The sequence below is a fragment of the Anabrus simplex genome, chromosome 6 (genome assembly GCF_040414725.1).
Source record: "Anabrus simplex isolate iqAnaSimp1 chromosome 6, ASM4041472v1, whole genome shotgun sequence".
Taxonomy (NCBI): Eukaryota; Metazoa; Arthropoda; class Insecta; order Orthoptera; family Tettigoniidae; genus Anabrus; species Anabrus simplex.
This window is the reverse complement of record NC_090270.1, coordinates 265,744,820-265,760,726: the sequence shown is the minus strand read 5'-3', so window position 1 is coordinate 265,760,726 and position 15,907 is coordinate 265,744,820. Positions and strand designations below refer to the sequence as shown.

The following is a 15,907-nucleotide window of genomic DNA, read 5'->3' as shown; positions in this document are numbered from 1 at the left end:
TGGGTAGGGATATCGTGCCATCTCCGAAAATAAAAAAAATAAAATTTGATTACAGGTAGTATGAAGGAGCTATACCAAATGAATGGAGAGTTGCTATGGTACCTCAATGTACAAGGGAAAGCACAAAATTACAAGCCAGTCAGCTTAACATGTGTTGCATGTAAGTTCTGGAAAAGAATTCTTTCTGATTATATCTTTTTTTTTTTTTTTTGCTAGTTGCTTTACGTTGCACCGACACAGATAGGTCTTATGGCAACGATGGGAAAGGACAGGAAAGGTAGAGTAATGGGAAGGAAGCGGCCATGGCCTTAAGGTACAGCCCCAGCATTTGCCTGGTGTGAAAATTGGAAACCACGGAAAACCATCTTCAGGGCTGCTGACAGTGGGGTTTGAACCCACTATCTCCCGGATGCAAGCTCACAGCTGCGCGCTCCTAACCGCATGGCCAACTCGCCCGGTTCTGATTATATTAGACAGGTTTGCAAAATTAATTGCTGGTTTCATAGAAAGCAGTTTCAATTTAGGAGAGGTTATTCTAATGAGGTTCAACTCACAAGATTCCAGCAAGATATAGCAGATATTTTAGATTTAGGAGGACAAATGGACTGTATCACCATTGATCTATCCAAGGCTTTTGATAGGGTAGATCATTGGAGTAATATTAATGAGGTTGTAAATACAACAAATTTTCTTTTGTTTAAAATTTGTTTTATGTTGCACCGACACAGGTAGGTCTTATGGCGACGACAGGATAGGAAAGGCCTAGGAGTGGGAAGGAAGTGGCCGTGGCCTTAATTAAAGTATAGCCCCAGCATTTGCCTGGTGTGAAAGTGGGAAACCATGGAAAACCATCTTCAGGGCTGCCGACAGTGGGGCTCGAATCCACTGTCTCCTGGATGCAAGCTCATAGCTGCATACCCCTAACCGCACAGCCAACTCGTCCGGTTGAGGTTGTAAATAAAGGTACAGATCTTTTTACATGGTTATGAGGGTGTTTAGATATTGTAGTAAGGATGTAAAGAGGATGAAGTATAAGTCTCTGGTAAGACTTCAATTACAGTAGGGTTCCAGTGTACGGGACCTACACCAGGATTACTTGATATGAGAACTGGAAAATATCCAAATAAATTTTTTATCTACTATTTGCTTTACATCACACCGACACAGATATGTCTTATGGTGACAATTATCCAAAGAAAAACAGCATGATTTGTGCAGGGTAATTTTCAACAAAGGAGTTAAGTGTTATGAAAGTGGTGCAAACTTAGGCCTCTGAAGATTTGGATGTAAGGAGAGGAGCTGCTCAACTAAGCGATATGTTCTGAACAGTTGGGGAAGATATTGTGTGGAATGACATTAGAAGACAATATGACCCTGCCTAGGAAAAGGACCCTTAATTAGAATATTAAAAAAGGTTTGTTGGGTTATACAAAAAATTATCACTTTATATTGATTTATAGTTCATATTGTGAGACTGGACGTTTCAGCGAAAATGGCTTTAAAGTCTAGCTATATTAATCGTTAAATATTTTACAAAATATAACAAGATTTTTGTTGGGAGTTTTCTGAAAATACAATTGTTGCTATATCACAATGAATTGATACTACCTCCTTTCTTTACAAATGTCTGCTGTCTTTCTTTCCTTGGATTTTTTTCTTATTCTACAACTTGGTCCTGGCATATCTGGGATGATAATGCCAGATTCTGGTTCGATGACCTGTTTCTTTTACTTATATCTCTTTTCCTTATAGTGATGTAAAGTTTATCCTGCTGATCACCAATCAAGTTCTGATGAGCAAGATCCTGATAACTTGGAGACAAAGTCACAGAAGATCTCTGGCTTCATTGGAGCAATATTGCTGATATTTTCATACAAATACTTCTTTCGCACTCCCGTAAGTTCTTCTAGTTTGATACTTCTAGGTACGGCTTCAGGAATGTGTCCATCATAACAAACTTCAATGCTAACAACAGGGCTATACAGTTCTGATTGCAGAAAATCATTCCAGGATATTATTTACAATATCGAGATTTGGAAGTAGAGGGTAATGTGGGAGATTTTTCTCCACTGATTATCTGTAAAATATGCCTGGTAATCCCCAATCTAGTGTATGTCCGCCCTCTATGCCAGTCAGTACAGCTTCATTTAAATGTGACTGGTATACTGACATCCAATGTGCCTACCAAATCTAACAAACAAGCAGCAGACAAACAGAACTTCCATTTTAAAAAAATAGTCCAAAGGCCCCGTCACAAGAGAACTTTGTGTTACCAACTGACAACTGCAGGCGACAACTGCATGAAATGCAGGTCAATGATTATGGCCTGATTGGAGAAAAGGGTACTGGTAATAAACATAAAGCAGATAATTACAGGCTAGTCAGCTTGTACGTAAACCCTGGGAAAGCATTCTCTCTGATTATATGAAAAACATTTGAGAAATTAACAACTGGTTTGATAAGAGGCAGTTCATGTTAAGGAAAGGTTACTCCAGTGAGATTCAACTTGCAGGATTCCAGCAAGATATAGCAGATATTTTAGACTCAGGTCAAATAGACTGTATCGTTATTCACCTATCCAAGGCTTTTGATAGGTTACATCATGGAAGACTACACACAAAAATGTGGGCTATTGTGATTAAGTGGGTGGCTACATTTCTAAAAAATAGAATTCTGAAATCTTCACATGGTTATGAAAAGGGCTTGGAAGATGAGGAAAAATCCTTTTCCTAGAGTATCTGAACAGTCCCAACATATGTTCATTTTTAGGTCATTGTAGGACAGAAAATAGTGGTTGTCCTTTTTGCCTTTATGTTTTTTTTTGTTTTTTTTTAGATCTTAACAGACTTTTTTTTTTGGGCAACTTCACCTTTAGAATGCATTTTTACTGCCCATTCTCAGTTCAAATCATCATCAGTGCAATGCCTCTTAAACATCTTTACTGTAGTAAATATATATCTGAACCATAACTGAAAAGAGAGAAAAACAGCCTTGGACAACAGAAGCAGGCATGACCAGACACCAGGCGCCTGCAATGAACACAAGTTACATAAGGAACTGGTGCATCATGACGATAACTTTGAGAAAATAGGGTGGGGATGGGGAGCTAGTTTTCAGACTTTACATAGGTTTGACTTAAGTTTGTGGAAGAAAGCCAGACCGTTAACATGCCTAAAGTGAAGCCCAGTAGAGGTTCTTTTATGCAAGAATTTGTGTCTGAATTTGAAGCGGAGGCATTTTCTAATGATGGAAGTATTAAGGTGAAAGTTAGTGCACAAAAGCAGTTCCATGTTCAACAGAATGTTTGGGGTGAGAAACACGTTAAGAGCAGTTTCCCAGGTCATGAAGAAAAGGAAATTGCAGCTTCTGTTAGGGCAAAGTAGTAGTGAATATTCTAAGTCGTCTCCATTTTACTAAGACCTATGCAGTGCCTTTAGTAAAAGCATGGTGTGGCCAGCTCGTAGTCCTGACCTAAACCCGATAGAGCATGTCCGGGATATGCTTGGGAGACATGCTAGGAGTCAACTGATGATGAATGATGCTTGTTTAAAGGGGCCTAACATCTAGGTCATCTGCCCCTAATGGTATGAAATGAGACAAAATGAAATGACAAATTAAAAACCCAAAATCCTCCACTGACCACAATTCAAAACGCGAGGACGAAGAATGAATGGATGGATTAATATGAATTTAAAACGATCGGTGGAACCGACCCACAGTGCCTCACATGCACAGAAGCTGGCATAAAACAATAGTATTACTGACCAAGGGACTGCTTCTATAGCATGATACTGAATCGATGATGCTTGTAGTCGAAAGGAGTCCAAAATCCAAGTCATCAGCCCCTCATAATGATACTTACCGCTAGAAAAGTAGAACCATGGTATTTGTCATGTTGCGGTACTAATCAAGAGTAGCGTACTCGCGGTATTCCACATATTATGGTACCACTCGCAGGTAATGAAATTCGCACATGTATTACAGACCTACTGTGTTTCGTACATTGCAGCGCCATTGACAGGCAACGCAAACCTATGGTGTTCATCACCTACTGTAAGTGTACTAACCACAGGGACTCTTACTATCCCGTGGTGTTCCTCATATAGTGGGTACTAATCATAGGCAGCCAGAACCATAGGTTCAGCCATCCCATGGTGTCGCTCATATAGCACTACTAACCACAGGTACTGTAAAATCCGTCGCACTCTCGTTTGCTACTAAGCACAAACCTATTTGTTACCTAACGCAGTGGTACTACGCACAAGGAAAAGAGACTCATGGTCCTCCCCGCGTGGTGGGACTAGGTTCTAATATATAATCATCGCGTGGTCGCCCCTTTTAGTTGCCTCTTATGACAGGCAGGGGATACCGTGGGTGTGCTCTTCATCTGTGTCCCCCACCCACAGGGGGTTGTGTGATTGGTCCGCGAGAGGTATTTTATTTCCCGCAACTCCGCCGGCAAGCCGGTTAGGACCACCCTATTCACCACCTGGAACGCGCCATGTGGGAGTATCACCTCCCCCGCTGCTAAGCCAGCGTAGTAGGCTCGTGGGGCTCAACTTTGAGTTACGCTTCAGGCAGAATGGGAGCTCATACCATAATGGAACATTCGAGATTGCATCCTGAGCATGCCTGATCGAATCACAGCCGTAATTGTGGCCAGAGGTGGTAATACCCGTTACTGAGACAATGGAAATGTGTTGAAAACATGCGGACAAATAGACTGCATACAAAACTATGCAGAGCTCCAAGTTTTGACATTTCCAAATTCGTGCTGATGGACTGTTGTGACTGTCACAGTGAACAATATCAATTATTACACTGAAACTTCTCAAATGGGCTAACTAAATTATGATACATTGCCATATTGTTGTAAAGTCATAATATTTGATTTTTACTACGTTTCAAATGGACCAACATTAAATTTTGTTTGTACTACGTTGTGTTCCTTTTTCTTTTTAGCTGATGAGTGTATTTAAGAAAAACCCTTTTTCTTTTCACTCATGATATGATTGAAATATGTCATGCAGTTAATTAAGGGAACAGGAAAACATTATCTCCATCCAATCATACACAATTTCATCAAATTCCCAATTCCTATGAAGAGCATAGAGAAAAGCCATATTTCTCACATTCTAGAACTACGAAACAGCAGCATTCAAAGCAAAATTAAGCACTCCAAGGCCTGGTTTATTCAATCTTAGTTAAAAGAACACTAACACACTGTTTGTTAACATAGCATTAAAAATTTAGCAACATGTTAAGATTCTTGCGTTTATCCAATCATTTCCTGGGAACTGTTACATAACACTGTGTTAACTCTCACATGAGTCGCGTTCAATGAGAATCTAGAAGGCAGTGGCAGAACCATGCTGTTTGCGAGTGCGCTTCGATGTGCTTTCATTTGACTACAGCTGTAAACCAAGGCGCGTAAAGTCAACATTTATTAGAATTTTGACCGTGCATTTTCCGTTGCTCTAGAGACCAATATGAAGAAAGCCGAGAAGAGAATGCGTGGTTCAAATTTCTCTTCTTTTGGAAATTATTTTCAAGTATATACGAAGTGTTCTCCATAGGACCTTTTAAATAGGCCTGCCGTTCTTACAGACCGCCCAGCTAACATAACCTAAATATGTGTTAGTTTCATAACATTAATACATATTTGAGTCAAAGGGTGTTCCAAATTAAAATGTAAATACTGCAAAACTGGTTATTTAAATGATAAATCTTCATTATCGTTAGCACAACTGCATCAATTACATCAGAGTTTGAATGTTCAGCTTGACTATCATGTAGTATCGTGCATGAGCAGTGTCCGGATTCGAATGAGAGCACTAGATTTTGCACGGCACTCCACAGCCACCGAGCGGTAAGTCCCGGGGTTACATGATGATGAACAAACAGCAGAACACGAGAAGTTCAAAATACTCTTATTTCTTGTTTGTGATAACACTAAAACAGTTCAATTTTGCAAGCTGATGTTTACCTGTCTGATATTATTGTTAATGCTCTGAGGGGAATAAACTGAAACTTGATCATATAATTTTTTACGTAGTATTTCCTGCCTGGCTGCTCATTCCTGCCACCCGGCTGGCGAAGTTTCTGGGGAGAACACTGTAACCTACAAAGCAAGCAAACTTATGGATCCGTGCTTATAAAGCTAAAAGTGATGATTGGCAGAATATTTGTAGTGAATTCAATGTATATACTGACGTTAGCCAACTTACAATGAAGCAACTGAAACAACTGTATGAAAATCATCTCTTCCGTTTAAACTATTTCTGGAAAAGGTCTATCATATTCCAAATACTCAAGATATACAGAAGTTCTGCATCTAATACACCTGCCATATTTGAGCTAATAGAGAATTAAACTGCTTGAACCTGGGCAGTTAATTGAGAGTTTAACAGGTTATTAGTCTTAACCAATGTTGATTAAATGCTAATTTGGTTAAGTGCACTGTTAAATTATTTTAACAGGCAGTTAAATGTTAACTGAGGTTGAACAAACCAGACCCAAAGGGAATTTTAGCAATAAAGCAGAATTCTCATTGTTTACACATCTGTTTTTCCTCGACTGATGGAGCAATGTATTAACACCTATCATTCATTTTTTATATTGAATGGAAGGAAATTTTAAAAATGGAAATTAGGTAATATTCTACAGGGGATAGAAGAAATTATATAAAATACAACACTTGAAATGAGGCACATTTAATTAGGATATTAATGTAAAAAGGAATATATATATCGTGTCATCTAATTCCCATCACGGAGCCTTGCTTCTAGTTACAGTAGAACCTTGATTATACGTTCCTGGAAACTAAGTTTCCTCGTATTATTCATTCAAATTTGTGGTTCTGCGAGCATCCTAATTAAATCACATTGTAAAAATCCTGCATTATCCGTTCCTCGAAGAAACGATTTCCCGTCAACGCTAAATCCTCACGTGTTTTTCAAGAAACCGTATCTCACAAAAGGACGGCTACGGCATACTTACGGATTTTGGTGTTAACGTCCCGTCACTGTGGTAATTTGAGGAAGTACATTACTGGAAAAACGATCGGCGGTGAACTTCCATAAGAGAGCATCTTAGCATCGCATTTGGGTGGTAGAGAATCCTCGGAAATCATAAAGCAGTGTCCACACAATTGGAAGGTGACAGAGCGCATTCTGATAGCTCTACCTGAAGACTGAACGAGTTTCGTGAAATGTTCGTACTTGCAAAACATCTACATTATGTCCAGGGTTAGATGTTTATTTAAAAAAAAAATTTTTTTTCAGTGTATCGCCGACTAGGTTTTCGGCACTTCCCTCAGGACACTGTATAGTCGCTGGGCTTTCAGGCAGAAATCGAAACTGCTTAAGTAACACAAATTTAGCATTTTAATATTATCGTATACAATTATGTTATCGAGCCCAAAACAGATGTTACATCTTACATTCATAAAGCCATGGGAGGTTTTGGGACTGCCTATTACTGTTTTGGTTCTAATATAAGACTGGGAATTTCACGTTTTTGTGTTAAAATATTATAAAACCTGCAGAAGTTTTCTTTGAGCACATTACATTTAAAAACTTTGTATCATTTCGCACTCGTACTGACTTGTACAGCAAGCACGCTTTCCAGCTGAGCTCAAGGTCGCGAATAACCACAATTTCAGAAGTGTTTATGATATTTTTTCATTACTGACAGGCAGAATTGAATATATTGCATTCGAGAACTTGAGAATCGATACTTACATTCGAAACCGTATTCTCAAGTCGATGTAGGCCTAATTTACAGGGTACCAAAATTTCCATAAACTGACTACGAACAGTATACTGGTCACCAAATTACAATGAAAGATTTGAAAAAAAAAAAAAAATGGCTTGGCATTACAGGTATTAGATTTTTTGAAGAGTTTGGCTGATCAAAGTTGCTGAACTGAAAGAAGTTTTCAGAGGAAACTGACGAAGTTCCCCCGGTAAACTGAAGGTAAAGTTTCGAGAATTTTAAGTCGCGTACTGGTAATTAATGTTTGAAGCCGGCTCCGCGCTCTAACTTGCCTGCTTCTCACCCAGAGGGCCCGGGTTCGATTCCCAACCAGGTCAGGCATTTTTACCTGGATATGAGGGCTGGTTCCAGGTTCACTCATTCTATGATTACCTTTAATTGAGCAGCTATTTAATGGTGAGATGGTGACTCCGGTCTAGAGAGCCAGGAATAACGGCAGAGAGGATTCGTCACACTGACCATGCAGGTCTTCGGACCGAGCAGCGGTCGCTTGGTAGGCGGAAGGCCCATTGGGGCTGTAGTTTGGTTTGGTTTAGGGGTGTTTGTAAGATTGTAAGTATACATATTTCATTTCTGTGATATTTAGCCAAATTGTTGATGGTTCATTCGTTCCCGGATTGTCAGTTTTACCGTGTTGTATGTATTTTTTTGGGGGTCCCTCCAAAAACGGAGAATCGAGGTTCCACTGTACTATCCATGAAGTGATTATCATCTGGTTATCATGGTTATACAACTATGACAACCTCCTGATCTCACCTCCCCGCAGCAGGACTTTATTACCTGAAATTTCGAAATTAGATAATCGGCAGACCTCCGCTTTACAGATAATTATCGGTGACGGCTGGTGTTATCTGAAGCTGTGTTGCATCAAAATTTTCGATGTACATTTTTATATGACAAGCTTACAGAAATAACAAGAAATGTTATTATTGTTAAGTAGTGAAATATATTGCTATTAAAACTGAAATATACCCAGCAATTAAAACACAGGAAATAAGAGGCTAATTATACAGTACAACTACAGTTATTGTTACCTCACTTGAATCGAAAATTTGCCCCCCTGTGATTGACTGATGCAAAATGTTGGTAACATTGTCGGTGGACCGGTATGGCGGACCCTAGTGGCGTGGAAAAGATTTTACCGTTGCGAGAGGAGAGAAAGCAGGGATGAAGTCACCTCTACAGAGTGGTGCAATCTAATGGGGACATATGGAATTGTTCCTCGATAGGGGGTTTGCTGGTCTCGTGCAACAACCAAGGACGGGTACTGGGAGTGATCTACTTGATGTTACGTAAAAGCTTAAGCACCTCCCTGCTGAAACTACTTTGGGCAGCGCTGTTCGCTTGGGAGTTGCTGTAAGAAAGCAAACCCACCGAGTTTGATTCGAAGCAGGCTGTTTACTGGTCCATTACGAAGTATTAGTACATCTAATGACCAAAGATGGTTGATTTTAACATATTTTAGAATATATATTAGGTTTATTTTACTAGAAAATACGAAGTAAAGACGACAAACTAAGTGTAAAATAATTGGAGCTGTGCAACACCATCATGCACCGCCCCTGATAATTATTACTTAGTGTTATTCCAAGAGTAAATGTAAACAAAATTTACACAAATTAAAAACCCATTAATAAGTGACTGTCCATTTTACAGCCATCTTATCGAAGAATACCGTACTTACGCGAATAATACCCACATATTTTTTTTAAAAAACTTGAAGCACGAAATTGGGGTGCGCATTTTATTTGAGTCAATGCTGGCTTTTTCTTTTCTTTCAAAATCAGCCTTCCTTAAGTTAGGGTGTGGGTATTATTCGGTGGCGGAGATTATTCGCGTAAATACGGTATTCTATTAACTAAGTCTTATGTAAGTATTGTAAGATGAAACAGAACAGACTATCATGCTTCATTCGTAACCTGACACACACAAATAAAAACATATGCTGGATGCTTCATACTGTATACTGTGTTCTACTGTGTTTCTCACAGCCAATGTCTTGCATCTCACCCAAGATTATAGCAAATGTCACAAAAGTGCCAAAGTGGATTAAAAAAAAAAAAAAAAAAACAACAAATGATCCCACTGAAGATGAAATTGAAATATTAACCAAACACAAAGACAAGGCCGTAGGATTGAGTTAAACATAAATGATATTAAGTAAAGAACGAAAGCCTTGTGAACATTAAAAATACTTCATGGGTGCATGGAGTTTCTAATGTGCTCTGGCTAAAATATTCATCAATACATTTGAGCAATGATAGGACTGTCCTATCCTTAACTTGGAATCAAGCCCAATAGTGTCAGAAATGCTTTCATTTTCCTACATAGCTTGAAAGGGGTTTCTACTAGGATGTGAAATTCAAACAAAAAAAAACATGCCTACCGACACCAAGGAAAAAAGTTTATTGAAATGCTTCAAACCCACCACAGTTGGCCCCATAAACTGCTTTTTGTCACATACAGTTGAGATTTTAATGGCAAATTATGGAGAGCTTTGGTAATGATCTTCCTTCCTTGAAATATACAGTTTGGATCTTACACTATCAAACACATTCTGCAATTAAACAAAAAAGGTGACTAGGAGTTTAAATAGGTTAAGATTTTCTTTGTAGTAAAACCCAATCTGTACTAAAAACACTATCCTAAGTAATAAGAGAGAAAAAGAAGTGTTGAGGCAGAAATATCATGCTACATCAATAAAGCAGTGACAAACACCACCACTTGGGCTCTACAAGGATGCAAGCAATTGGCTGTGAGAGCTTAAATTATAATGCCTTGCTAGAGGTGGGACATACCAGGAACATTCACTGATGGATTCTCTGACATTCCTGGCATTGGTTGGTAGTCATGGGGCCTTCTTATTTTTAAACTTTGGCCCTTAAAATTAATGCCATCAAAGGCCATTGCTTGCGTTGTTTCATCTATCGACCGAAACTGAAAAACAAGAACACACACAAGTTAGACAGTCATCAAATGAAAAAGAATATCAATGGAAATATTAACCACTATAGTTGCATGACTTTAAAAATAGAGGTCATATCTTTGGCTTTGACATAGAACATTTTTGAAATAGCCTTCATTAGACCTCTTAAACAGCGAATCTTCTTCCTAGAACCTATACATTCTCTCAAGGTGGAATATGGAACATATTTTTACAAAAATTCTCCACAGGATTTATGCTATAGATCAGGCATGTCAAGGTCAAAGGCTGACTGACAGCTCTGCATGCACGCTGTGCAAGCTGTTACAAGCGCTAGCCCAAGACATTATCAGACAGCGCAAGCCTGGATTGGTGTACATTACATGTTCATAACTATGGTACTCTATGCGGTATATGTATATATTCTTTCATACGACATACTGTATTTGCTCGCATATAACTCACCACCGCGTATATCTCGCACCCCATTTTTAACATTTGAAACTGCAGGAAAAATTCCTCGCACGTAACTCGCATTAATTTCTGACATCATAAAGACTTACGGTAGATACATGAAATAAAGTTTGGGTATTCGTGGATGTGCCTACATTAAAAATCGGGACTGAACCAATTGCTGTTACGGTACTTTGTACGTGATAGTACAGGAAGCTGCATTTCTTTCTACCTGCAGAATGGTTGAGGCTTGAGGCTAGCTGTTGTAACAAAAATACCTAACTCGCAAATCCCCGCCCCAAGACTGCATTCCTAGCCAGTCAGTCATACTCGGCCATCCCTCTCACTCTTCCGCCTTTGCCAATATGCTTATTGCTACCTGTCCGGCAGAGCTGAGTGTTTCCCTGTCCAGGCAGTCAAGTGATCATGGTATTAGGTATTGTCCATCTGTTGTATTGTCAACAAGTACCAGTATTCTGTCTTCACTTTTAATTCTTGTTTCTCAGTTAGGTTTTCTTGTGCACATCGATCTTTACTCATTGAGCCCTGCATATATTTTGGTTTGAAAGTGCATTGGAACTGGGATTAATTTGATGGAAATACAGTGATGTTTCACTCGGTGAGAAATTTATCATTTACGAGAGTATTAAGGAGTTAATTATAAAAGGATACAACACGAGTTAATAAACCCTACATCACATCTAACATTTTCCTCTGTAGTTCAAATGTGTATGGTAAGCCTGAAAACACTTCCAAATGTAGTGGAACCTGGCATTTTAGGCACAACCACCTTGACTTCAGCTCTCTTGTGTTTTGTGCAAACTTTACAGTCTCTGGAGAGGAACTGCTTTGTTGCAGTGGGTGGAATAGGAATAGGGAAATGAGCCCAGTTCCTGGATTGCAACCTAACGGGGTCATCAGCCAGTGAAGGCCTTCCTGAAATTCTCTGCTCTGGAAGACTGACACTGCTGATAATTCCTTCAGCTACATGTACTCTAAAATCAGTGTAGTGCATCACAACAATATTCTGGTACACAACATACGAGTTGAATAAGGTCATGTCCAACATATAGAAGAATAGTTTCCAGTAACCCTTTACTGTGCGATGCGTTACAGGAGAGCTAGAAAGTGTTTGATCTTGCCTGTCCACTCCAGGCATTCCCTTGTTGCAGTCTTATGATCGGAAGAGGCTTCTCAACAATCTGCTTTGCATCCGGGAGATAGTGGGTTCGAATTCCACTGTCGGCAGCCCTGAAGATGGTTTTCCATGGCTTCCCATTTTCACACCAGGCAAATGCTGGGGCTGTACCTTAATTAAGGCCATGTCCGCTTCCTTCTAGCTCCTAGGCCTTTCTTATCCCACTGTCGCCATAAGACCTATCTGTGTCGGTGCAATGTAAAGCCACTAGCGAACAATCATCTGCTCACCACCATTCCTACGTTTCCTCCTCTTTCTGGTCTGTTGCATAGAAATGTTGTTAAACATTGTAGACAGCACACACACATCTCTACAGTCCTTCCATTTCACTGCCAGTATGTTCCTACTACTCTGAGCCACTGCCCCGCCTGTTTGTAGTTGAATTGTCTTGAATGGTGGCATGTTCTTTCTGTTTATCCTAACAGTGCCAATGGCGTGCAAACCTACTTCTAGTAGCTTATGAAACAGCTGGGGTGATTAGTACTAGTCATCCAAGTACACTACATGACCTGCGTTCATAATGGGCTGTACTAAGTCCAATACAACTGATTCACTAATTGGAAGATCAGGGCTCAGAGCCTTGTCATCACTAGTATAAATCCTAAATGCATAGCAGTAGCCTGTCCCACTCTCACAAAGTTTGTACATTTTTATCCCAAACCTGGCCCGTTTGGAAGGGTTGAATTACACATAACTCAAGACGACCACAGAACTTAATAAGGCTCTCATTGAACAGCAACGTCACGTCCCATGTTATAAATTCGCATGCATTTAGTTTCTAAATAATTTTTGACAGGCCTTATCTTTCAGAACTTATCAGTTACAACAGCGAAGCTGCCATTAAAAAAAATTAAGAAACCTGCTTTATCAGCATAAACAGTTTGTAGCTCATTATGGTGCTATATATATATATATATATATATATATATATATATATATATATATATGAGTTTCCATCACCTTCCTTTTACTCCAGTATAACTATTTTTTACTTTTTCATTTGGCCCATAAGAATGTACAAGGCAATGTAGGATTTAATTTCATCCACAGTACATTCTCACCATGCCAAGTCGGACTGTAGTGCCTTTTGATTTGAATCACTCAACAAATGCTTAGCATAGTCAACGATTTCTACAGTTACTATATGATAGAATTCATCACCAAGAAACTCTGAAACTAGTTGTAAAACTGAAGGATTATTGTCTAGCCTTCTGATACAACGGCATTCATACCACGAACCGAGGAACAGGGAATAATTTTTTACTTTGTTACCATCACCACATTGCTGAGCATGGTTATCCGTTTCCGCTTCCTCTTCGGTGTCCACGTCATTTTGTTCATCAGAAATGTTATTAGCACTACTCACACTACTGCTAATATCACTGAAAGAGCTACATTCTTGATCATCGTCACTTTCTAAAAGTGATTGTAAGTCAGTAACTTTCAGTCGTTTACTCGCAGCCATGTTCTTTTACATATGAAGCTCAAAGTACAAAGATAGCCCACTTCAATCTAATATTACCAAGCACGCTCTCGTTATATGTTAGCAAAGAACATATAACATTGAATACAGAGTTTGATGGATGTTCCACCATTCAACACAATGTAAAATATTTAAATTTAAGACACGTTTCGACTCCCTTGGAGTCGTCAGTTCTTGTAGATAGTTAAATCAATGGGAATTTGATAATCATCATGGGGATTGCTTACATACATCTCTATAGGTTGACAAAAGTTGACAATAAAGTCAAAATTATACACACAATAGCAATTGCCTAAAATACTTATCAATAGGTTGTCCTAAAACATATAACAAATTATGTGCACAATGACACGAAACACTTGGGACTTTAAGAAAGATCTGGAATCTGGGTTAAAAGTATACAACCTGGTTGTATAACACTGAACAGACTTGCCAGTCTTGTTACAATCAACTTGAAAACATGTGAACCAGTTGAAATAAAACCTAATGACAAATTATATACACATGGACCAGAACACTTGGCATTTTAAGAAAGTCTTGGTTTTGGTTTCAAAATATTGCCGCATGTATGTCAAACATCGAACAGACCTGTTGGTCTTTTTTACATCTACTAGAAAATATATGAACTAGTTGAAATATATACATTAACATGAAATGCACACAATGACATGAAACACTTGGCAAGTTGAGAAAGTTCTTGGATCCGAGTTAAAAATACTGTCATGTGTTTGTAGCACACGAAATAGACTTGTCATTCTTGCCACAATCAGCTTGAAAACGTGTGAAACAGTTGAGACAAAACCCAATGACAAATTCCACACACAATCGCATGAAATGCTTGGCACTTTAAGAAAGTTCTTGAATCTGGGTTTTAAATATCGCCATGAGCTTGTAGAACACGGAACAGACTTATTGGTCTTGTTTCAGATTGAAACCCGTCATTTGTGCGTTTCATGTCAATGTATATATTTCAACTAGTTCATATATTTTCGAGTAGATTGAAACAAGACCAACATGTCTGTTGCGTGTTCCACAAACACACGGCAGTGTTTTTGGACCAGAACCAAAACTTTCAAACGGAAACAAGACCAACAAGCCTGTTCCGTGTTCTACAAACTCATAGTAGTATTTTTAACCCAGATTCAAGAACTTTCTTAAAATGCCAAGCATTTCATGTGATTGTGTATGGAATTTGTCATTAGGTTTTGTCTCAACTGTTTCACATGTTTTCAAGCTGATTGTGGCAAGAATGACAAGTCTGTTTCATATGCTACAAACACACGACAGTAATTTTAACCCTGATCCAAGAACTTTCTCAAAGTGCTAAGTATTTCATGTCATTGTGTGTGTTTCATGTCAATGTATACATTTCAACTAGTTCATATAATTTTGAGTAGATTGAAACAAGACTAACAGGTCTGTTCGGTGTTCCACATACACGCGGCAGTATTTTTAAACCAAAACCAAGAACTTTTTTAAAATAACAAGCGTTCTGGTCAATGTGTATATAATTTGTCATTCCGTTTTATTTCAACTGGTTCACATGTTTTTAAGTTGATTGTAACGAGACTGACAAGTCTGTTCAGTGTTCTACAAACACACGACAGTATACTTTTAATCCAGATCCCAGATCTTCCTTAAAGTGCCAAGTGTTTCATGTCATTGTGTACATAATTTTTTATACATTTTAGGACAACCTATTGATAAGTATTTTAGGCAACTGCCATTGTGTGTATAATTTTGTCATGACTTTTTTGTCAACTTTTGTCATCCTAAGGAGATGTATGTAGGCAACCTTCATGATGATTATCAAATTCCCATTGATTTAATTATCTACAAGAACTGATGATGACTCCAAGGGAGTCGAAACCGGTCTTCACTTAATAAATTTCAAATATTTTTCGTTGTGTTGATTGGTGGAACATCCCTCAAACTCTTTTATATTAGTTATACGTCAACATGGAAATGAAAATCATAACATATAACATTGAAGGCGAAGATATTCTGCACACATTACACATGCGACCTAATCTGCGATCTCTTGAGGGAAAGTTGAATTGGGTAGTAAAGTGAG

General features: G+C 38.6%; 1 protein-coding gene across 1 annotated transcript in view; it reads right to left on the bottom strand.

The window, feature by feature from the left end:
* Positions 1–15,907, bottom strand: part of U2af50 (U2 small nuclear riboprotein auxiliary factor 50) — a 141,792-nt gene that overhangs the window by 68,364 nt on the left and 57,521 nt on the right. Inside the window, exon 6 of the mRNA XM_067150399.2 lies at positions 10,575–10,713. Coding sequence (XP_067006500.2) covers positions 10,575–10,713 — 139 coding nt within the window. The remainder of the gene's footprint in view (positions 1–10,574; positions 10,714–15,907) is intronic.